Genomic DNA, 24,036 nt, shown 5'->3' with positions numbered 1-24,036 from the left:
ACCACTAGAGGGCGCCACCAGCCGTCTCCCTATATAGACGGCCACCAACAACCCTCCGTCGCCAACTTTTGCCTCCTGTCTCGCAGTGTTTCATTTTTCTAGGAACTTTTAAGACTTTAGACCCGGGAACTGCTTCCGTTTTTTTCAAAAAGAACTTTTGATAGGACATTCAGATAGAGAATTTTTTAGAAACTTTGTTAATGCACTAGAACTGGTAAGTTGCATTTGTTTTCTAGTTTTCTCAGAATTTTGTGTAAACCGGACTTTTAACTCGTGTGTCAATAAAAAAGGTTTCAAAACTTATCCTGCTTTATTCTAGGCAAGCCATCCTGTTTTATTTTTATAACGCTTAAAATTCTGGGAGTAACATTGCACATTTAAAGTGTACTATTGAATATTTAAAGTGTAAAATAGAACAGTTTGAGTATAAAACTGCACATTTAAAGTCTAAAACAGTACATCTAAAGTATAAAACTGTACTCTTAGCGTAGAAATCTTCCTAATTTAAGGCGTAAAAGAGCCTATAATTTAGTCTGCAAAAACTGCACATTTTGGGTGTAAAACTGCATATTTTGGCATTAAAACAGCATATGTTGGTGTAACCTGCACATATGGGTGTAGCCGTCACATATGAGTGTAGCCTGCATACTTACCATCTGATTCGACCTGTAGTTTCCCACCAACATTTCTATAGACACGTATATGGGCTAAAAAGGGGACATCACCTCAAGCCTAATTCTTGTTTTTTTTACATCATTTCGGCCTTTTGAGTAATGAAACTGAAATGAGAATATGAGTGCGGCTCTCTAAAAATGGTGTAGTAAAAACCTAATTGATAAGATGGCTAATCATATACAAGTGTTGTCGCTTCATGCCCTGCGTATGAATAGTAAAAGTGAATGGATTTAATAGTCGCTAGGCTCATGTAGTAAAGTTATTATGTTTCTGTGACACTGGATTTAATTAGTTAGTTTGGATAGTACAGTGTATCGCATATAATTAATTCCCCAATTTAGGATGGGTTTTATTTATAGCTGGGCGAGTAACGTTAAGGTTGCCAGCCTTTGAAGAGACAGTATTTAACATATTTTAGCGTAGAAAACATTATACTATTGCTACATCTTCTCAAAGTTCACATGAATCCTTTTTTTTTATTGACACATAGTTTTTATGATGAATTTAAAATCTCAGTTATTAGCCAAATTATTTAAATAAATTTGTTCATTTTTCATAACCATCCATTTTTTTCAAAGCAAGCAACGTAAGGTAATGCCCAACATAAGAGTATATTTACAAAATGCTATTTGTTAACTAATTAAACGTTTAAGTACCATTGGAGAGATGTTGACATAAAATATGAAACCTTAGCCATTGCAAATATTGGTTTTTGATGTATCATCATAATCTAACATAATTTTTCTCAGTAGTTTTACGTGGTTAGGTTACCATAATTGAATGATATCGCTGATAAATGTATGAAAGGATAAGCTTTAGGATAATGACCGAATCTTTAAGCAGAAAAGTCCAAACTGTTTTTTAAAGTATGATATCAGTTTACCCAATAAACCTGGCTTTTTTTTTTTAAACTATCCAGATGCACATCGTCTCTATATTATCAGCTCAGATCCAGCGGCTGAGAACGGCGAAACGAATTAATTATTGCATTCATCAATTACCTTTGATGTTCCAGCCATCGTTAATTACTCGAAAATTGTGTTCAGACACCAATTAAAATTTTATGCAAATCGTTTTTTAACCAGCTGTTAATCACCGGATGAAGTGGGAGTCGAACTCGCGTCCTTTGTTTGCGGGTTATACAATCTAAGTAAAATACAGCATTTTAATTCTTCTTCGTTCTTGATTGCAATATTGAACGTGATTTCCTCCTATACAATTAAGTATTACGTGTCAACTTGTTATGCGATATATAGGCTGTTTACTCCGAATTTTGTTCTTCTTTCTGGATTTGCTTCAATAGCCTATGTCAACCCAAGAATAATTTTCAGTGCAGCAGTTGTTTGACTTTGGAGTTGTCTCTCCTAGATGGGTTGCTTCCCCCTACTATCGAGTCTTATCTGCCCGGGTGTCCGAACTCGGGACTTATGGAGTTAGCAATAACACGCTCTACCCCCTACCACCCGCCCCCCATGCTGATAAATGTGGGAAAATATTTTTAAATGTTTGGTCAAGCCCCGATGTGGTACAATGTGGCTTAAAGTTTTTAATGTGACTAGTAATTTTAAGAGACGTATTCGAAAGGGGGGGGGGGCATTAACATTGTTTTGTTTTGTGGTGAAGTAGTAGGAAGGGGGGAGGTTAAAGTTTAATGTTGCAGTTGGAATGGTGGGGTTGATGGTGTGTGGGAGGGCGGGTGATGATGATGGTGGAGTGATGGTGAGTGTGATGGTGAGGGTAGAGTGATAGTGGGGTAACGTTGGGAACGATGGTCGACGTTATGGTGATGGTGGTGCTGGTGCTGGGGAGATGGTGTATAATGAAGTAATGGTGTGGGTTTAAGTGTGAGTGGTGGTGTGGGTTTTAGTGTGGGTGATGGCGGGGACGAGAGTTTAAACCTATATTCATACATGTACTCAGAGGTGGTGAGAGAGCTAAAGTAGCCCGTTCGTAAATTCGAAGTGGGTACATACGCATCTCACCGCTGTAAGCTGACGAAGACCTTTGGTCGAAACCTTCGCTGCCATAGTACACATAGGCAGGTGTATTGGGAAATTATGCGCTGAGTCATGGCATAATTGGGATCAGGAACTTCCATCCCATAATAGAGATGAAGGTTTAACGTGTTTTGTATACAACAGCTAAGTTTAGCACACAGGTTTAATATAAAGCAGCTGAGTTTAACGCACAGGTTAATTATATAAAACAGCTGTATTTAACGCACAGGTTCAATATAAAACAGCCTAGTTGAACGCACACGTTTAAATTATGAAAGAGTAGTGTGTGTTAAAGCACTTTTAAAATTTTAAACATCTGCGTTTAACGCACACGATTAATATGAAAAAAGCCGTGTTTGTTTTTTAAATTATAACTTAGTTTACTTAATAAAATGTTAATTCTAAAACATGTTGCATGTCTTCTTTCACTTTAAAAATGTGACACTTTTCTGTGAAGCCAAGAACTCGAGAACCGCTGGGGTTTTTTTTTAAACAAATTTAAAACTAACTAAATGCGTCATTAATTAGTCACCGTTTTAAACATTAATGCCGTATAAATCATTTAAATTGTCTGCCTGCACAAGATGCTTGCATTAATTAGGCTTTACATTAAAATATCGAGGCCGATGTAGCCAGGGTATGCTAAAAGATTGAATCCATCCATCGACTTATGTCCGCAAGTCTCCTCTCAAATACTTTGTCTTCATTTAGAGATTCGAGTTTTTAAATATTTTTTTTATCAACTCTTGGAGTTTGTGAGTCTGTTTTAGAGGTCAAAACGCAATTTGAATTTCGATTAGTGGTGTTATTTTTAAAAACACGCGTTGATGTGGTTTTATTGCCCATTTTTACGTATATTTTTGTAAAAATTGTAATTGTTATTTATGAATGGCAGTGTTTGTTGGCGTGCGAATAAATTGTTTTGAGAGTTTGGCCCTTCTTTTCTAAATAACATGCCGGATGGCTACGAATGTTAAAAAATGAAATCCTAAAGATTTAGAAAAAGTAAAGTTCCCTTTTCAGACATAACTATCAATAGGGCAGAATAGAATTTATGAAGGCTTTTGAAGGGATGGTGTGGTTAGCACTGTTCTCGGTCGTCTTTACTTTCTCCAAAGTTAGTTAGGTACATATCAGAGTTGGGTGGACTAAGGAAAGTCCTACAGACCAGTGGCGTAGCGAGGTCGGGTGTCACCCGGGGCGGCACTTAATGTTGTCATCCCCCAGAGGCGTAGCGACCCTTCCCGGGGACAAACTCGCAAAATTCGATATGCACACCCCCCCCCCGTCCTCAAACTTTCGATATGCTTCCCCCCCCCCCCTCAAAATTTCGATTTGCACACCCCCCCCCCCCCTCAAACTTTCCATTTGCACCTCTTAAAAGACTATTGAACACTCGAATTAATCACTTAATTAAGTGAAATTATCATTTTTCTCTATATATTTTGCTATTTTTTGCTTTGGTGTCACCCCCCTAAATGGTGTCACCCGGTGCGTTCTGCCCCCCCCCCCCCCCCTCGCCATGCCTCTGCTACAGACACTTGACTTTGGGATTCGAACTGGTGACACTACAATTCGACCAACAACACCCCAACCCCTAATATTTTGGCTCTACAATAATATTTTGTTTCGAATTACATTGCATTTGAATTTATTCAAATGGAATTGCATAGTTAACAATTCTTGAACCTAAACCTAATCTTAATTCTATTCAGAATCATCATCCTTCACCTATTTATATACACCTCCCTTAAAAGTTAAACGTGTACAATAACTTTACTTTTGTGGTAAGACTAATAGAAATTTTACTGTATAGATAACACTTAATAAGTTTACAACAAAATAATCAATTTAAACTAATTAGAAAATGTTGATTGCAAGTCTATTTCAACGTTTTCTGTTTTTATCTATTTTAGATAATGAGTTAGTTAAACTATCCTTTTTTTTCAAGTGTCAAATACCTAAACTTGACCAACAACATCGACACTGAATAAATTATATGTAATTTTACCTCAGTAACTTGAATAATAGCTAAATAAAATGTAGTTTTACTGTAGTAAATTTATCCGCTGAAACTGTAAAATTTGACTTAGGTTTAGTATATTTTAAAACACTGAATAAGTTAGAGAACAATGTTCCTTTAGGTAATTTAAAAAAGGTCATTGCTGCTTGATGTGAATAATTGGGCGAGTGTCGATGGTTGTTATAAATAAAGACTTCTCAATTTTTTGTTACAGATCAAGAATAGAGGCAAGATCTTGAAGACGCTGGGATTTTTAGACAAGTCAGAAGATATAGAGGTCGTGCCGCAACTACTAGCTACGTGAGTTGGTTGTGTTATGTTTTTGGTGGTAGATGGTGTTTGGTGGTTGAAAGTGTTTGGGGGTTAATTTTTGTTTGGGGGTAGGTTGATGGTGTTTGGTGGTTTAGGGTCTTTGGTGGTTGAGGGTGTTTGGTGGTTGAGGGATTTTGGTAGTTGGTTGATGGTGTTTGGTGGTTGATGGTGTTTGGAGGTTGTTTCTGTTATTGGTGGTTGTGTTGTCGGTGGTTGTTTCTGTTATTGGTGGTTGTTTGTGTTATACGTAGTTGTTCGTGATGTAAAACTATGGTGTCATGATGTGGTATATTTCTATTGTGTATTTTTTATCTTATGCTCTTATACGGTATTGTGTAGAGTAGGTTCTAGTGTGAGGAAAGAGGGGGGGGTGGTCGTCTTATGGTTTTATCAGGTGTGTTAAAAAAAGGGTTGGTGGAGACGTGTCTGGGAGAGAGAGAGAGAGAGTTCATGGTTTCCAACAAAAAAGTCCCTAGTTCGGTCCCCGGTTAGATGAGGCGCTTTAGTTGGAGACAGCAACCCATCTAGTGAAAAAAGCTCTAAAATCAAACAACTGCTGCCTTGCATTTAGTTCTTGGTTGGACAAAGGCCATGGAAGTAAAACCAGTCGCATAATATATTGATACTTAAATTGTGTTGAAGGAAATACCCTCCAATATAACAATATGAAAATTAAGAACGAAGAAATGATATGAGAGGTTGATTGGGGGGGGGGGGGGGGATGGGAGATGGGGGGATATTTGACAAAATTAGTCTGACATTTAGTCGTATTGCGAAATGTCATGATTGATTTTTATTTGTAAAAGAATGGAGGTACGCACATTTGGGGTAGTGTTGTTGTGGTCGCACAATATGGTCTAATTTGTGGTGTAGACGTTTTATTGTCATGTTCTTACACATGGCAAACTATACACCGATGGTGGTGTTTCTTTTTCTTTCTTAAAGCCACTTTCAACATGTTACAGTTTATATAAGACATTCCTTAATATCTCGAAACCTGAGACATAAACCAAAGTTCTGTCTTAAGATTAAAATCTGAATTATTAGCTAACACATATTGACTCGCTTAGGTTTTTATAGCGCGGTGTGGTCAGGGGGTAGAGCGCTTTATTGTTAACCCGAATGTCTCGAGTTTGGATCCATGCTCGATTACGTGGGACGTCAATGGGTTAACCCAGCTCTGATAGGAACCTAACCTATGTTAGGGCGAGTAAAGGTGACGTGGGAAAATTCAGATCCCTTCAAATGCCGAAATCACAAAATTAGATGGGCTCTACTGCATCTGCCCCACAGACCGCCAGATTCTAGATCCGTAAGAGTAATATCAATATTTTTTTATTATTTGGATCGAAAGACCAGACTGTATATTATTGTTTTAAAAATGACAAGATTACTATCTGATAAAAAAATTTTGGATATAAAATATTTTTTTATTTTAAATTATTCAATGTTTATGTCTACAAAGGCGTGTCGGAACGCTAAAATTCTGAAAATAAAAATCTAACAGAAGCAGACAATGAAATTTCTTACTTTAAAATATAAGAAAAAATATTCTGTTAAAAAAAGTCATTGATTTGCTAAGAGTAAAAAGGTCATTAATTTCGCATTGACCTAGGGTCAGAGATTAACAATATCAATTTGGCAGCAAGTTTTATCTCCCTTTTTTCTCTGGCTGGCTAACACAATCGATGGGTCCCTCAGGGGGAACAATCATGCTCCGAATCAACGCTCAGCTGAGGGGAGACTACTCGTGGGCTGTCTTAAAATATTTGACAGGCCAGGAACGATAACTCTTGTGTCGAGCAGATACAACACTGTGTGATGTAGGGGGGGGTGGGGTGAACTTTTGGAGGGGAGACAATTTTTTTATAGATTAACAAGGGACAGTTAAATATTTAAGTGCTCTTAACAATTAAAAGATATTATGTTGATTTTTTTGTGTCAGAAAAGAGCCATTTATATCTCCAAAAATTTCTTCTCATCCAAGTCTGTTTTATGGCTCTCTAGCTTGATGTGTTCTCAGTTTCAACATAAGTATCTTTAGAGGTTAAAATTTACTCGAGCGGCGTCTTTAGCTCCTGGTGTATCTGGCCCCGTGTCTTTAGTTCCATGAATCTTTAGCTCTTTTAGTCTTTAGTTTCATTAGTCTTTAGCTCCATGAATCTTTAGCTCCATAAATCGTTAACTCCATGAATCTTTATCCCCTGAATCTTTAGCTCCATAAATCTTTAGCTCCACGAATCTTCAGTTGATTGAGTCTTAAGCCCTATGTGTATTTAGCTCCATGTGTCTTAAGCTTGAATTGTCTTTAGATCCATGACTCTTTAGATCCACGTACAGTTAACTCGAAGTTTTTTTCGCTCAACTTGTAGTTAGATTCCTTTGTCTTTAGTTCCATCGGTTTTTAACTTGTCTTTAGTAAAATGTCTTAAGCTCCATGTGTTTCTACTTCCACGTATATTAAGCTGCATGTGTCTCTACCCCCGCGTGTCTTTAGCTCCATGTGTCTCTACCTTTGTGCGTCGTTCCCTCGTGTGTCTTGGCTAAATATATCTTTAGCTCCACACAGGTTAACTCAATGTGTTTCTACGTCCACTTATATTAAGCTGCATGTGTCTCTACCTTCGTCGCTCATTCGTGTGTCTTGGCTAAATATATCTTTAGCTCCACATAAGTTAACTCCATGTGTTTCTAGTTACACCATTTGTATTTTCATGTCTCTTCAGCTTAATGTATCTGTATCTCAATTTGTCTGTTATTCATAACTCATATAACAATAGTCTTATTTATATCTTCCGTCCCGGCAACCCAAATCCTATGTATTAAAAAAGTATCACCAATACACTGAATGTGAATATTTTCTCTGGTAGCGGGCAGGGTTGATCACAGGTTTTAAGTGCCGCCCCACGTTCAGCTTTCTACTCTAATGAATGGAAATCTAACTTAAATCTGAACATTAAAGATGAAAGCGGCGAGTCTTTGAAAAAAAATCTGAATCTGGAATCCTTAAACCGTCTTAAAAGATAGTACTGTACTCTATTGTGATTCAAATTTGAAAGATTGTTTTGTGAAAGTTCGCTGGTCCTTAAGTGCAAAGCCTGTGAATTTAAAAAAAAATCTTAACCGAAGCTTAATCTAAAACCAGAATACAAGAATTTTAGTTTTATTTAAGAAGGGGATTTCTTTCATCTAAAAAATTTCAATAGACTCCTTAAAACACTGAAGAGGGTGCTATGTTTTTAATGGAATTTTTTTAGAAGCATTCTAAGGTTATCTCTTCCGTTTCATTGCATGTTCGCAGCAAGAATAGGGATCATAAAGGGGCTTAACTCTGTTAAGGGGAGTGAAGAAAAAGGCATTTAAAGTGACCCCCGCTCTTGACAATGATTGGACTTTGATCAACTTTCGGTGCTGAATAAATTTTTAAAAATTAAGAGTTAATCGATACTTGGGGTTTTGAAATAGATACTAATTCTATAAGAGATTTTACATAATGACTTACATTTATAATAGGAATATATAAAACTGAATTACAAATTAAGTGCAATTAGATTATTCAGACAATCCTTAAAGTTCTTAAATTGTGCATTCAGATTCCTCTCAAAATGTCTCGCGAGTTCTCCTTGTAGGGAGTTATAGCGAGAGTATCGCTGCCTGCAAAATGACGAAGTGTTCCTACATTTTCTGCACTTTAAAACTATTCAATTGTAACATAGGGGGTCGTCCATAAATGACGTCACACTCGTACGGTGGAGGGGGTGGGTCCGTATTTTTTGTGACGGTGTGTGATGAGGGGGAGGTGGAGGTTCAGATGGTGTGACATTACGCGTTTGCATTATATAAAAAAAGCAATGTTAGAAAACAAGTTTTAGCCGTTTTTTCGCGTTTTAGAAAACTGTTTTAATAAATTGTAATAGGAATTGATTAAAATACTCTATGTTGAAAGAGTTCAGACAGTATTTTGGAAAAATATCGATGTTTTAAGAAAAATTCAACTGCAATTTTGAGGGGGGTTGTAGGCTGGGGTGTTACGTCGTTTTCGGGGGGGGGGGGGGCGGGGTCTAGCTTTTTGTGGCGATATGTGATGGAGGGGGGTGGGGGGTAAAAATCGTCCAAAAAAGCGTGATGCCATATATGGATGACCCCATAAAGCAATTGGCCACTTCATTGGCTGATACTTTCTATTCAAATTCTGATTTATATTTAAAACAAAAAGTCCAGTTCTTATAACGGCTCATGTTGTAACAAATATCTGCATGGAAATAAATGGAATACTTATCCATATAGACTTAATGGTGTGACGAGAGGGGTCTTATACATGGACAACTTCTGGCTCTTCTCATCTTAACGCCTAGACATCTAATACAGAACTAATACAGAAAAAATAATTTTCAAACAGTTTTTTCTTCAGCTTTTTAAGTTCTTGATTTTTTTTCTGTAAGAACATAAAATATCTATAAAAGATTACGCCTAGACATCTAATACAGAACTAATACAGAAAAAATAATTTTCAAACAGTTTTTTCTTCAGCTTTTTAAGTTCTTGATTTTTTTTCTGTAAGAACATAAAATATCTATAAAAGATTACGCCTAGACATCTAATAAAGAACTAAATACAGAAAAAAATAATTTTCAAACAGTTTTTTCTTCAGCTTTTTAAGTTCTTGAATTTTTCTGTAACGACATAAAATATCTATAAAAGATGACGCCTAGACATCTAATACAGAAGCAATACAGAAAAAATAATTTTCAAACAATTTTTTCTTCAGCTTTTTAAGTTTTTGAATTTTTCTGTAACGACATAAAATATCTATAAAAGATTACGCTTACTTAGCATTGTGCAAATGTAGTAGAATTGCATGTATAACACAATGATGGGTGTAGAAAAATGATAGGTTTTAATGTAATGGCAGGCTAAACAGACTGGGTTTAACACAGTTATCGTTTTTTTAAACAATCGAAAGAACGTTGATGCCATACTCATAACCGATAATAGTGAAGTCAGTCACATGGGAATTCTATTCAGACATAACTTAGTGCCGACCACACTAACTCTTCATATGCCGAGGTCACTGAAACAAGGGAACTCTACTTCACTTGCCCTATAGACCGTCAGGTTTGAAAGGGAACTTTTTACTTTACATAACCAAGTCACTCACATAGCTACTGCAGTTAATCATTTTGAAATAAAGAACGCGCTAATGGACAGAAAAAAAAGGTGTTTTGGTGCGAGGGCGGGAGGGGGGGGGGGGGTCTAAAAAGAAGAGATGTTAATTGTATGTAAAAACCTGAAACCTGACGAATATGCAAATTTGATGCATCGTCATCGATCTGACGTAGCGAGCCTTTAGTGACTTGTTCAATAATGTACGCGGCGCTGTTGAATGGCGCGCGGTCATCGCGGGGAGCTATTTATAGCCTGTGACGTCACTCCCGGAGTTCCCGGAGCCGTAATGGATGCTGCATTGTTTATTCCTTATTTGCATGGCGGCCGTTTAATTTTCAAATGTGGTTAAACTGATGTTAGTGGACTGTGTGTCACTTGGTGTTTGTTCAGTTACAGAGCTGGCATGAGTTAAGAGCGAGGGGTGGGAGGGGGGGGGGTGGTTGGGGGGGGTGGTTTGATAATGTGCACTGCATGATCAGCTTAGCAGGACATCTATAGAACAAATTAGTGCAAATTACTGGACAGAATGGGACAGTGTGGCCTAAGCGGTAGAGCGTCAGGTTGTTAATCCGAAAGTCTTGAGTTCGAATCCGGGTCCAAGTCAGTAGACCGTCCCTGAGTCCACCCAACTCTGATGGGTACCTAACACATGTTAGGGAAAGTAAGGGCAGTTGAGTAAAGTGCTGACCACACCTTCCCTTCATATGCCCAGGACAAGAAACATATGAACTCTACTTCATCTGCCCAATGGATCGCTAGGGCTAAAGATGAATCTTTACTGGACAGAAAAAAAATCATTATTAGGGCTTTCTGGGTAGTATGCATGATACTATTTTAATGTGAAATTAATGACCTTTTTATTCTTAGCAAATCAATGACTTTTTTTTTAACAGAATGTTTTTTCTTATATTTTAAAGTAAGAAATTTCATTGTCTGCGTCTGTTAGATTTTTATTTTCAGAATTTTAGCGTTCCGACACGCCTTTGTAGAAATAAACATTGAATAATTTAAAATAAAGTCTGGAAGAAACACTGCATTAAACAGCCCTTACCTAATACTACAGGGCGTCACATTTCAAAATCAACTCAATACCCTACCCCAGCCTTCAATTGCAATAAATGCGGTCGAGTCTGATGTTTTGGGTTCGATCATTATTATGATAAGAACAATAAACTTAAGCCATGAAATAATTCAGAAATTTGATATTTTAGAATCAATGTAAGCTACAAATCCAGAGAACTTGTAAATACATTTTTGAATTTAAAGCTACATTTCTATTTATTTTCATCAAACTTAGGTTATAACCTGAAATTACCAGTTTTGACTTTTTAAAAATTTTGTTTAGTTTTTAGTAAACTTCGACAAAAACCTCAGAATAAAGTTTTTATAAAATATATGTTTTTTTTTAAATATTTTAGGTACCGTTTGAAAACATTTGAGACTATTCCCAGCTATGTCCTTTTTTTTTTAAACAGAAAATTCTATACAAAATAGGGCCTACAAACTGAAATGGATAAAGAATGGGTATATTAATATATTTTTAATACCATATACAAACTAGCATTAAACCAATTCGAAATAACTGCAAGAATTTATTGTAAAATAAACCGGGAGTGATCTCCCCTAAACTTTCTCGAATATTCTTATATAAAACAACAGGGGATGAGAACTCGGGATATAGTTATGATTTTTAATCCATTTTAAATACTTAAACTTTCTAAAATAGAATAAAATCTCGTAGACAAAAGAATTGCACACCATGTGAACGCCAAATAAAAAAGTGCATACTAGTGCGTAATATTATTAGTACTTTAAAAATTTACATTAGCTTTTGAGAAATCGGAAGTAGCGTAAATTACTACTTCCGGTAAACGGAAATTACTCAAAATTTAACAGAAGGTAGAAAATTAGATCTTTTACTCACATGTGAAACTTCATTTATCTATCTGAAATAGTACTCAAGTTATAGGCTTTTGAAAAATTCAAAGTAGAAAAAGTACCACTTCCGGTTATCGGAAATCGCTCAAAAGTTGATACGGATCTACGATTTTGATAAAATACTTATATCTGAAATTTCATCAACCTAGCTGTAACGGTACTCAAGTAATCGTGTTTACACACACAGACACACAGACAGACAGAGACACACAGACATACGGACAAGATTGCAAAATTATGTTTTTCCGTATCAGTGAGATGTAAAACGTCGAGATTTATAAAAATCTCGATTTTTTTTTTTTTGCACGATTACAAGACTTTCTCTATAGGGCTGGTAAGTAGGTCACCAACCAGTTCTATGGCTCATGCAGGTTTTATTGAGCCGTAGAACTGGTTGGTGACCTACTTACCAGCCCTATACTTCGTATATACGAGAAAGTAAAAATGAAGAGCGTTTTAAATGTAAAAGTGTGACTTTATACAATCTGAAACGAAATCCATTCTCCGCCCTCACATCTTCCTCATTCATAATCACAACAGTCTAGCACATCCCCTCCCCCCCCCCTCCACCTACACCCGAGGGTGCTTAGGGTGACACCAATTTCAGACGACCAGTCCTATCCCCAAATACACAATATTAAAACTGATTCTCGTTTAAAACTAATTTTAAAATCTCATGTTGTGTTTAAAACAAGCGTTTGTTATGACTAATTGTTGAGTTGAACATTTTAAAACTAGAATTCCACAAGTAATACTAAAAACTAAATTTAAAAAAAAACATCGGCTTTACTGAATTCATCAACACAATGCTTAAATTTTCCTATAACTTTGAGCCTAGCCAAGACGAATATAAAATACAGAACTTGTAACTATTATATCATATTAAAATGCGTCAAGCGAATTGCTAACAGTCTCTGATGCAGTATTCACATCCTTATAACAACTCGCATGCATCATTTAGCCGTGGCGAGGCTTGCATATTATGTTAGTCCTGTTATTACAGCCATACAATATTGATACAGTATCGATGTGTCACACCTGATTGGAAATGCTGCAGTAGATCGATGCAATTACTCTACGTCTGTTGGCGCCCGGAGAGTTCTAAATGTATTTGTTCTGCTCTGGTCACGTCTGCCTCTGCTTGAGTTATCTACTCTTGATGTTTTGGTTAGCTTCAGTTATGTACTCTTAATGTTTTAGTCAGAGTTATCTACCCTTAATGTTGTACTCAGTTTGAGTTATCTACACCTGATGTTATGGTTAGCTTTAGTTATGTACTCTTAATGTTTTAGTCTGAGTTATCTACCCTTAATGTTTTAGTCTAAGTTATCTACCCTTAATGTTTTAGTCAGTTTGAGTTATCTACCCTTAATGGTTTAGTCTGAGTTATCTACTCTTAATTGTTTTTGTCAGTTTGAGTTCTCTACACCTGATGATTTGGTTAGCTTTAGTTATGTAATGTTAATGTTTTAGTCTGAGTTATCTACCCTTAATGTTTTAGTCTGAGTTATTTACCCTTAATGTTTTAGTCTGAGTTATCTACCCTTAGTGTTTTTTGTCAGTTTGAGTTCTCTACATCTGATGATTTGGTTAGCTTCAGTTGTGTAATGTTAATGTTTTAGTCTGAGTTATCTACCCTTAATGTTTTTGTTTGAGTCATCTACCCTTAATATTTTGTCAGTTTGAGTTATCTACTCCTGATGGTTTGGCTAGCTTGAGTTATGTACTCTTAATGTTTTAGTCAGTCTGGGTTATCTACCTTTAATGTTTTTTTAGTTTGAGTTATCTACCCTTAATGTTTTTGTTAGTTTGAGTTATCTGTGCCTGATGTTTTTGTCAGATTGAGTTGGTCTAGGTTATCCACACTTGATATTTCTGTCCATTGTTTTCAACAACAAATTAGCAGTTTTGTAAATAGTTTGAGTTATCTGTGCTTGGTGTTTTTGTTCTCTAGTTATTTACCCTTAATGTTTTTGTAAGTTTGAGCTATCCGTGCTTCATATTTTTGTTCTCTAGTTATCTACCCTTAATGTTTTTGTTGGGTAATCTACACCTGATATTTTTGTTAGGTTGAGTTATTCATACCTGATGATTTTTTAGTCTAGGTTATCCACAGTAGATATTTTTGTCCATTGTTTTTACAGCACAACATTAACTGTTTAGTAAACATGAGAAAAGTTGGCTTTAATTGATATTCCAATTAACGCCCGTTGTGATTACTTGTTTAATAAGTAATTAAAATTTTGCTTATAAAAACGATAATATCTAGCACATTTTCATAGTTTAAGTCAAAAGCATATTTCATCATGCGGGCTAGGTATTTTCAATGTTAAATTATTTAAAGTTTAATGCATATGTTACCTTTGATGAAGTATCGGTAAGTTTTTTTTTAAAGATGAGTACATTAAATTTCACTGACAACTGTGGTTAAATCATAATTAGTTCTAGTAAATCTAATTTAAAATGGGGCAGTAGCGTTGAGGTAAGGGTCATTTTAGAGAGCGGGGGAGGGGGGGGGGTGCGACATAACCAGCAAAAGAACCCCAAACAAATTTTGAGTCTGCCTCCTTTCCCCCCCCCCCCCCCCCCCCCCCACTTTCCCCCGCAAAATAAAAATACCTACGTACGCAAATGAACGATATTTAACATTTTAAAAAAGTTACAAACACACCTTTTAATTTTCCTTTAAACCACTCATTGTCGATATTTTTAATTTTCTTTTGCTGAAAACAAACTTTCACTAATTAGTATTGATAAGTCGAGACCGCGGAATTAACTTATGTTAAAATGGTTCTTAATTATCGTTCGTTTCTTTGTAAGGTGACCTGTGCTGAATGCGGAAGACAAAAGACCTTCGCCACATAGTATAGTTAAGTCTTCAGATGTACATAAAACAATATTCATGAGAACTAACGTTAAAATCTATATATATAATTCTCTTCTGGGATCAGTTAGAAAACAAGCTGCAAGCGCCTCCTTGCAGTCCCCTCTCTTTCTCTCTATCACTATCACTACCACCCCCCACCCCACCCCAACATTGGTGAGCGGTGTTCACTCTAAATTTTTACAAAGCTAAATGTTTACAAATCGTAGAGCCGTACAGCCGGGTTTCTATTAGGGGCAGATAATTTAGTTCGATTTTAAACTTACAGGAGGTAACTAAGAAATAACTAAGAGGAGGCTGCTTTCACGGGGGGGGGGGGGGTGTAGGGTTTTGGTTAGGGGGAAAGGGGGGGGGGGTAGTGTTTTAAAGCAAATATTTTCAGTGGCAGCATTGGTACTGTCGAATTTACAAATTATGAATTACTGAAAAGTAGAAAATAAAACAACTAAATAGCGGCGTATGATACGCTGCGGGTCGGCTCGTAACATATACAACATAACTGCAGTATCACACAAAATTTAGGAATTCCTGGAGAAGGACAATAGAAGAGAACTCAAGGGCTGCCGGGTTTACGTTTGGATGTGGGAGGGGAGGCAAATATAAAGAGTTGTCCAAAACTAAGTCCAATGGGCAGGTGTGGTTGTTGCCCTTTGCTTTGCTCGACAGAGGCCACAAAGAAATAAATCATCGGGTTTTTTTTTTACTGGTCTTAATGTTAAAGGGTTAGACTTAAAGGCTAATCTTAGGTATGAGGTTAGGTATAGGTCAGGATTAGTATTATAATCGTATGTATTGTCAATCATTTGGAAATGCTTGGTTTAACACGGCTAGGATAAAACCTAGGGCTAGATTTTCGTTCCTAGGAGAAACAAAATAGCCACAATTTCAACCAATCCACGATTTTAAAAGTACCCATAAAAACAAATGAAAGCGACCACGACAAACCACACAACATCATTGGTCAGAACAAACAGAAATGTCAGATTTAGCGTGCTGGTGTTTGTTTTTGTGCGTCTGGTGCTAAAATCTTGCCGGTGTTTTAGAGCTTGCGTGAAATTTATGCTCGTTCTAGTGCACTTTTTGAGCCGCTGTTTTAAAAGACAGAACTTGAATTAACGTGGTGTAATGAGTGCAATTTAATGGGGGAGTGTGAGTGTCAGTACGGGGGAGTGGAGGGGGGGGTTCGTATATGACGTAAGAACACGTGTGTGAGGGGAGAAAGGTGGTGGTGGGGAGGTAAGATCGTGAGAATAGGGAAGTAAAGTTGGGAAATGTGGCATAGCATTAGCCTCCACTGTTTTTATTTTTACTTTATGAGTGTGGGATGTGTGTAGATTGTGATAGTGTGTGGGGTTGGAATGTGTGTAGATTGTGATAGTGTGTGGGAGTTGGAATGTGTGTAGATTGTGATAGTGTTTTGGGAGTTGGAATGTGTGTAGATTGTGGTAGTGTTTTGGGAGTTGGAATGTGTGTAGATTGTGATGATGTGTGGGAGTTGGAGTGCGTGTAGATTGTGGTAGTGTGTGAGTGTTGGGATGTGTGTTGGTTGTGGTGGTGTGCGTGTTGTGCTTATGTGTGTGTGATTTGTGTGTGGGGTGAGGAGTTGTGTATGGGTCATATTTAGTATCGTGGGAGTTTGTGTGTGTTGTGGTTTTGTGTCTGTGTTGTGGTGGTGTGCGAGAATTGAAATGTGTGTAGGCTGTGGAATTGTTTGAGTGATGTGCTTGTGTATGTGTGATGTATGTAATTTTTGTGTGGGGGCTGAGAAGGTACGTATGGGTCGTAGTGTGTGTGTGTGTGTCTGTATCATTTGTTGTAAATTGGAAATCTGTGTGGGTTGTGGTGGTGTGTGTGTGTGATTTGTGTGACTTGTGTATTTTTTGTGTGGGTCTGAGAAGGTGTGTATTTGTCGTAGTGTGTGTGTGTCTGTCTGTCTGTCTCATTCGTTGTAAATTGGAAATCTGTGTGGGCTGTGGTGTGTGTGTGTGGGAGTCGAGACGAAACTAGACGTGTAATTTCATTGTTTGAAACTAATCAGCGGTCATTATTGACTTAATTAGTTTCCATTTTATCCCTCGCGTGAGGCCCCACCGGGTGAGCCAGCGTATTGAGTGTTTGGCAAACGTTTTTAGAGGCTGGAGCTTTTGTGATGTGTCACGTTTTAAATTATTGGAAGTTTTGTCCCGTCACGTTTAGCATAAATTGTCACGTTTAGGACCAATGAGGTATTGTACAGTCACGTTCAGGATTTATGGAAGCTTTGTCCTGTCACGTTTAGGATGAATAGAAGTTTTGTCTTATCACGTCTAGGATGATTGGAAGTTTTGTCGTGTCACGTTTAGGATTGATTGCCACGTTTAGGATGAATGGAAGTATTGTCCTGTCACGTTTTTCACTTAGGGAAGTTCTGTCTTGTCCCATTTTGACCAATTTAAGCATCGTCTTGTCACGTTTATGAATTAGGGAAGATTTTTTCTTGTTACGTTTGGGACTTAGGGGAGCTGTCTTGTCACGTTTAAGACTTAGTAAAGCTTTGTCCTGTCCCATTTTGACCAATTTAGGCTTCGTCCAATCACGTTTATAAATAAAGGATGATTTTTCTTGTCCCATTTAGGACCAATTCAGTATTAGAAATACATTCATGACAATGGAAATCTTTCACAGTAAGGCCCATAGGATAATGGCTGTCTAGATTTTCTTAAATCGCAGATATTTTCAACTCACGCAAATATTAATTAGCAAAATGTAATGTTATTTATGACGATTGGTTGGCTAGCAGATGTAACCAATGAAGATGGTTTTAGATTTTACGTCATTCTTCATCTTTCTCTCTGTTACATTTTCACTCGATCACATAGACACATTGTCATATTGTAACTCTGCCATTCTGTCACATTGTCACTTTGTCACAATGTCATTTTTTTCATATTGCCACATTGTCAATCTACAACATTATCACTCGCTCACGCTATCACTGTCAGTATTTCACTTTGTCACTCTGATGATTTTGTTATTTTTTTTTCTTTTATTATTTAAAAAAAACAGACTACTCGCTGAATTCAATGATTGAACATTACATAACGACGAATTATTCATCATTTTTATCAGAATTTTCCTGAAACTTTGCGGATGTTATTCTAGTTAATTACATCATGTATACCCCAGCAGTCAGTCAACAGCAGCATAATCCCTGTAACTGATGCCCTACAGCCATTGAATCATCCAGCATAGTTTTACCCTTCTTGATTATGTCCCATGTCAAGACAACGTCAATGCTAGCCAACACCTACAGCTAGTGTTGGCTACACTGCTACACCATGTACTTGTAGCTTTAACTAAAGAGGTCGCTGAAACATTCTACCTTTTTGTCTGTCGCGTATAATACTCATTCTTAATTTCTTTTCATACACACACCAAATGTTTATATATATATATATATATATATATATATATATATATATATATATATATATATATATATATATATATATATATATATATATATATATATATATACGTAGGCATAATTGAGTAACCGTAGCCAAGCCAAAATGGCTCCGTCTCGCCAACAACCAATCAGATGACGCCGGAAGCGGTGCCTCAAAGGTCAAAGCTATTTGTGAGGCTCTTAACCTCCCATCACGATCGCCGGATAAGGAAACCCCTTTGGTTAATTACTGAGAGCAATATGCGATGCATGGTTGTCGCATGGTTGTCGTGTGGTTGTCGTGTGGTTGTCAACCGAGGGTTGTCACAACGTGTCTGAGGAGCGATGATGTATAAAAAATATTTTTTTGAAACGGTTGTGGTGTGGAGAGGGGAGGTGGCGTGATGAGGATTATCGTCAATTTAGGATAAGAGAGAGGATTAGATTAAATCTCAGCGTAATGTGTGAGGGGTTTAGGATTCGAACCACGCTTGGTTGAGCGGTGTTGTAAGCTATCCACCACGCCTTCCAACTCCACCACAGAGATTTTATTTTTAAGCCCGGGAAGCTAAATGATTCTCTCTAATTGGTTGGCAGCTTTAAGATAATTATTTATGTGTTAAAGATTTAAACTTACTTAATTTGGTGACCCATAAATTATAAGTCTTCTTGCACGACTTTATTCTAACTGTTGAATTAAATCTAAACCTAATTACTTATTTTTAATTATTAATGATAGTTAAAATGACGTAATTACCTACACAGAAAAGATTATTGTTTTAGTGAACCATCACACCTTCTTAGTGCAATTATTTATGTGTCAAAATACTTTACTTAGCTTGATTAGATTAGCTACCTACAGCTACCTATTTTTAACGATAAAACGTAATTTGATGAGAATAGGTAATATATCCAGTGGCGTAGGCAGGGGGGTTAGGGGGGTCATAACCCCCCTATAGACCCCTCGGTATATAAATATAAAGTATGAGGGGGGGTGCAAATCGAAAGTTTGAGGAGGGGGGTGTGCAAATTGAAAGTTTGAGGGGGGGGTGCAAATCGTAAGTTTGAGGGGGGGGGGTGCAAATCGAAAGTTTGTCCCCGGGTAAAAATTGGAACCCCCCCTTCTGAGACGATCCTGGCTACGCCACTGAATATATCCAAACTTTTTAGTAGAAAAAAAGTAATTTGATGAGAATAGAAAATATATCCAAACTTTTTAGTAGAAAAAAAAGTAATTCGATGAGAATATGTAAAAATATCCAAACGTTTTGAAAGATCTAGCACTATTAGACGAGCATAACCAAACGTAACCAATTTATTTGATAGAAAAATCTGAGTCATGTGAAGTATAGTTCGAGTGTTGGGGTAAAAAAAAATCCTGTAATATTAAGTCCTATTTGGTTTTTTTTTATATATATTGTTTGGTATTTCTCAAAATTTTACCATTTTGACTCATTATAACGATGCGCACAATTTAGGCTTTCATTGTGATAAAACAACTGCACAATAAAAATTCAAATCTGGGGTTGGGGGGGGGGGACTTTTAAAAATTTCCCGGGCCTCTTGGACACACCCAGTCCACCCTTGGTAGAAGGCACCAACAAAGATGTGTCTTTGTGGGAGAAAACGAGACGACCTACGTCCTAGACAACAACACAACGAAAGTTTCTATCTTTAACATTCTATAGCTTTTTTAAAAAATATGTTAAATGTACACAAGAAACAAAGCCTTAAATTTAAAAAAAAAGCAATTAATCCACTTAGGCTAGGCTTGAGCATTGATAAAACTCACTGATGTCAATTAGCGCTCATGATTTTCTTGAATGTAGCTGTCTATATATGGTTTGTATAGAATCTAATTCAATTTTCAAAGATATAAATAGTGATTTATGTAACGCTGACGTATTTTTAAACAGCGGTTTCCGAAATTTCTAAGCTTGAAAACACGCAGATACTAAGTAATTAAAATTGTAAAATCATACTAGTAAAAAATTTGTTTCTGGTTATTGAATTTTAAAATCTTAAGTATATATATCAAATATTCCATTGTCGAATGTCTATGTTTATTTATTTGGAAAAATAATTCGTTCAAAATATCTTCGCATCAGGTATATTATTCGACAACACATGTTAAATTACAATCAATGTATTCAAGCAGGAGTGTACAAACTGAGAATAGAACTGTGTTTAAACACTACGTGGAAAAAGTTATCTGAAATAGTATCTAAGCTAACTAATTATACTACGGGCTTAAAATGATGGATCCTTAACAGACTTTAGTCTACATCTTAAAGATGTAAACTACCGTATTGTTTTTTTAATCCTTCAACAGCTATTTAGCTGGCAAAGTGGGAAAGAAAATGAGCTAAATGTTCATTTCTATCCTATTGTAAAATGTAGTCACTATCTCGCGCAAGAATTGTAGTTTTTGTTTTACTTTGTTTTACTTTTTACGATTTCATAAGTATGATTTTAAAACTGAAGTTATGCCTAGACAGTCAATATTAGGTTTTCTGGCTTTGTCATTGAAGACGAGTTTACCCTGAACGCAACAACTGCTTTAGGAATAGTTCAAAGTTAAATTACTAGCTTTGTTTTAGACAGACATTGTTAGCTTAAGGAAACCTTAGGAAAAAACACACGGTAAAAGGATTTACTCACACATTAACTGGAGTTGTAAAAACCAAACTTACAAAACATGTACGTTTCCTTTTTAACTTACTGATGATACGAAACAAAGATAGATTACTGTATAAACAAATCGATCACCTGACGGTTCAACATTTGAAGATAGATAATAAAACTATACCAAACAAAATGATCCAAGTTTTCCATCATGAATAATATTATAAATGTATATTACTAATTTTAAATATATATATATATATGTATATATATATATATATATATATATATATATATATATATATATATATATATATATATATATATATACTATATATATATATATATATATATATATATATATATATATATATATCTTCATTTATTTCTGTCCCCAGCAACCATGTACAGTATAATGAACGTATTTCTCCTGACGGTGATGACCGGGTCTAGCTGGGCCGTCTTCTACTACCAGAACGCCGGACCAGACTACCCCAGACTGGGAAAACGGGCCTACTACTCGGGCGATAAACTTTACCCCAGGCTAGGTCGTAGGGACGCACCCCCGGGCCAGACCTTGTTCCCCGCCACGGCCCTGAGTGACCTCCCACAGGAAGATAAAAGGGGCGTGTTCACCAAGACTGCGTACGGTTACCCCAGGGACGGGAAGGAGATCGGCGGAAAGTATGGAGGATTCTTTGAACGACAGCAGAAGTCAAATCTTGGAGAAGATCGCTCTCATTGAAGAAGATGAAGCTAGGAACAAGGCGCAGGAGGGACAAGGGAGCGAATCACTGGACATTCTCTTTCTGGAACTAGACTCCGACAGTAAGTTTTGGTTCTTGTTTTTCTTATGTTGTCCTCAACACATGGGAAAAGAAAGTGGGGTTCAATGACCTGGGCAAAAGAAAAGGGGCAGTGGGGTCAGTACTATGACCCGTTGCTGTAGTTTTCCCAGAGTCAGGTGCCCATCAGAGATTGATGGACTCAATGCCATCCTATAAACTACTCCGGGATCCGAACTCTAGACGTACAGGTTCGGAATCGTATATTCTACCATCTGACCACGCCTTCCCTGTTAGTTGTTTTGCTCACTTCTAATCCACAAGCCCAACCGACATAACATTTCATTGGTAGATGATGTTAGTTGGTGATGTTGGTGGATGATGTTGGTGTGTGATGTTGGTTGTTGATGTTGGTGGATGATGTTGGTGGATGATGTTGGTGTGTGATGTTGGTTGTTGATGTTGGTTGTTGATGTTGGTGGATGATGTTGGTGGATGATGTTGGTGTGTGATGTTGGTTGTTGATGTTCCTGGTTGATGTTGGTGGATGATGTTGGTGTGTGATGTTGGTTGTTGATGTTCCTGGTTGATGTTGGTGGATGATGTTAGTGAAAGGTGTTGGTGTGTGATGTTGATTGGTGATGTTGGTAATGTTGGTAGGTGATGTCGAATGGTGATGTTGGTTGGTGATGTTAGTTGGTGATGTTAGTTGGTGATGTTGGAGGGTGATAATATTGGGGAATGTTGGTGAGTGACGCTGGTAGGTGAAATCAAATATCCTGGAAATTACTACAATACACTTAAAAATCACATTTTTCATGTTTATATTTGCGGAAGCTTTGAAAAGAAAATAAAACCTTAAATACTGTAGCATCAGTCTTTAGTTAAAACCTTGATGTTTGGCGAAAATCTTCTTCATCTACTTTTTTTTTATTTATTTTTTATTTAATTTCTCGTAATGTTTTTCCTTAAAATTAATATTTTCAATTTTCTGTTTTCGTTTTATTAAATTCATAATAGCATGAAGTTAAACAAATGTTATAATTTTTTTTCCCTGATCAGATGATGGGAAGATAACCAAAGACGAGTTCACGACCGGCATGAGCAGATACAGATCCCAGAATCCATTCTGCTGACGTCCATCTCCCGGACTGACGTCAACAAGCAATTTTTTTTTCTTCACCAAACTTTTAACATACACATCGGAGATCTTATATCATTTGTTAATTAGCTTTTTAAAATAATGGTTAATTTATTCCTTTTTTTTTAAATAAAATTCGCTAAATAAAATAATTGTACAACATGTTATATTAAAGATCTGATATTAGAATTTTGAAACAAAAAACAAATATCACCATACAATACAGTTCGCGTGTGTAAAAGGTTGGCATTACAAGAGATAAACATTATTTTCTAAAAATATCTTCATCGAAAGCGATACACGGTTGTCAAATAAAAAAAAACAACAACATAAGATGACGTCATTGAAAGCTGTGCACAACACCCTCGTCTTTTAGGGAGCAATACCTAGGTTGGTCAAGTTTCGATTTTTTCAAAGACCATCTTATCAAAGTCATACATGAAGGAACGCAGTCATAAGTCATCCGTGTATGTTAGTGTTTGATGACCACAGGCGTGGTGAGGTAAAAGGAGACATTTTATCAGCTGGTATGTGGGGAATTTTGTTTGACTAATTAATGACATTAATTGAAATAAATTTTTGATGAAGATAAAAATAACTTGTTGGATTGTATTGATATTGTGGATTTGTGTGTATGTGCGCATATATATATGTATATATATATATATATATATATATATATATATATATATATTATATATATATATATATACTAAAGCTGATGAATCCGTATACGATAGGATTACTTAGCACTGCAATATTAGAATAATAAATCAACTTCGAAATGGTGTTTTGCAACGGGAGACCTACCTAAAAATATATAATACCAAAGTTCAGTGATTAGCAAAGCCTACAACCTGAGTGGCACTGGCTGCATTTGAACCTGAATATATCCTGCATTTTTATACACGTTATAAAATAATAATTTTGAAGAAAAATGTAATTTACTTTGTATTATTAACTATATCAGTATGAAGGATTAAACGACTTTTCTACATTATCTTTGTATCGAAACTCCAAAAGAATATTCTAAACATATAAAACTATACTTTTTTTTAAAATG

At 36.4% G+C, this 24,036-nt stretch overlaps 1 protein-coding gene across 1 annotated transcript; it reads left to right on the top strand.

The window, feature by feature from the left end:
• LOC131954341 (HCS2 neuropeptides-like) lies at positions 1–23,099 on the top strand. Its single transcript, XM_059317951.1, is given in 5 exon segments — positions 1–214; positions 4,910–4,995; positions 21,446–21,708; positions 21,710–21,875; positions 22,895–23,099. Coding segments are annotated over 3 exon segments (498 nt in total). The 5' UTR covers positions 1–214; positions 4,910–4,995; positions 21,446–21,450; the 3' UTR covers positions 22,969–23,099.
• Positions 23,100–24,036: the final 937 nt, after the last annotated feature.

The sequence above is a fragment of the Physella acuta genome, unplaced genomic scaffold, assembly GCF_028476545.2.
Source record: "Physella acuta isolate Inbredline_101_S28 unplaced genomic scaffold, ASM2847654v3 ptg000991l, whole genome shotgun sequence".
NCBI classification, from domain to species: Eukaryota; Metazoa; Mollusca; class Gastropoda; family Physidae; genus Physella; species Physella acuta.
Note: the sequence above shows the minus strand (reverse complement) of the source record. Positions and strands in the feature narration are given on the sequence as shown.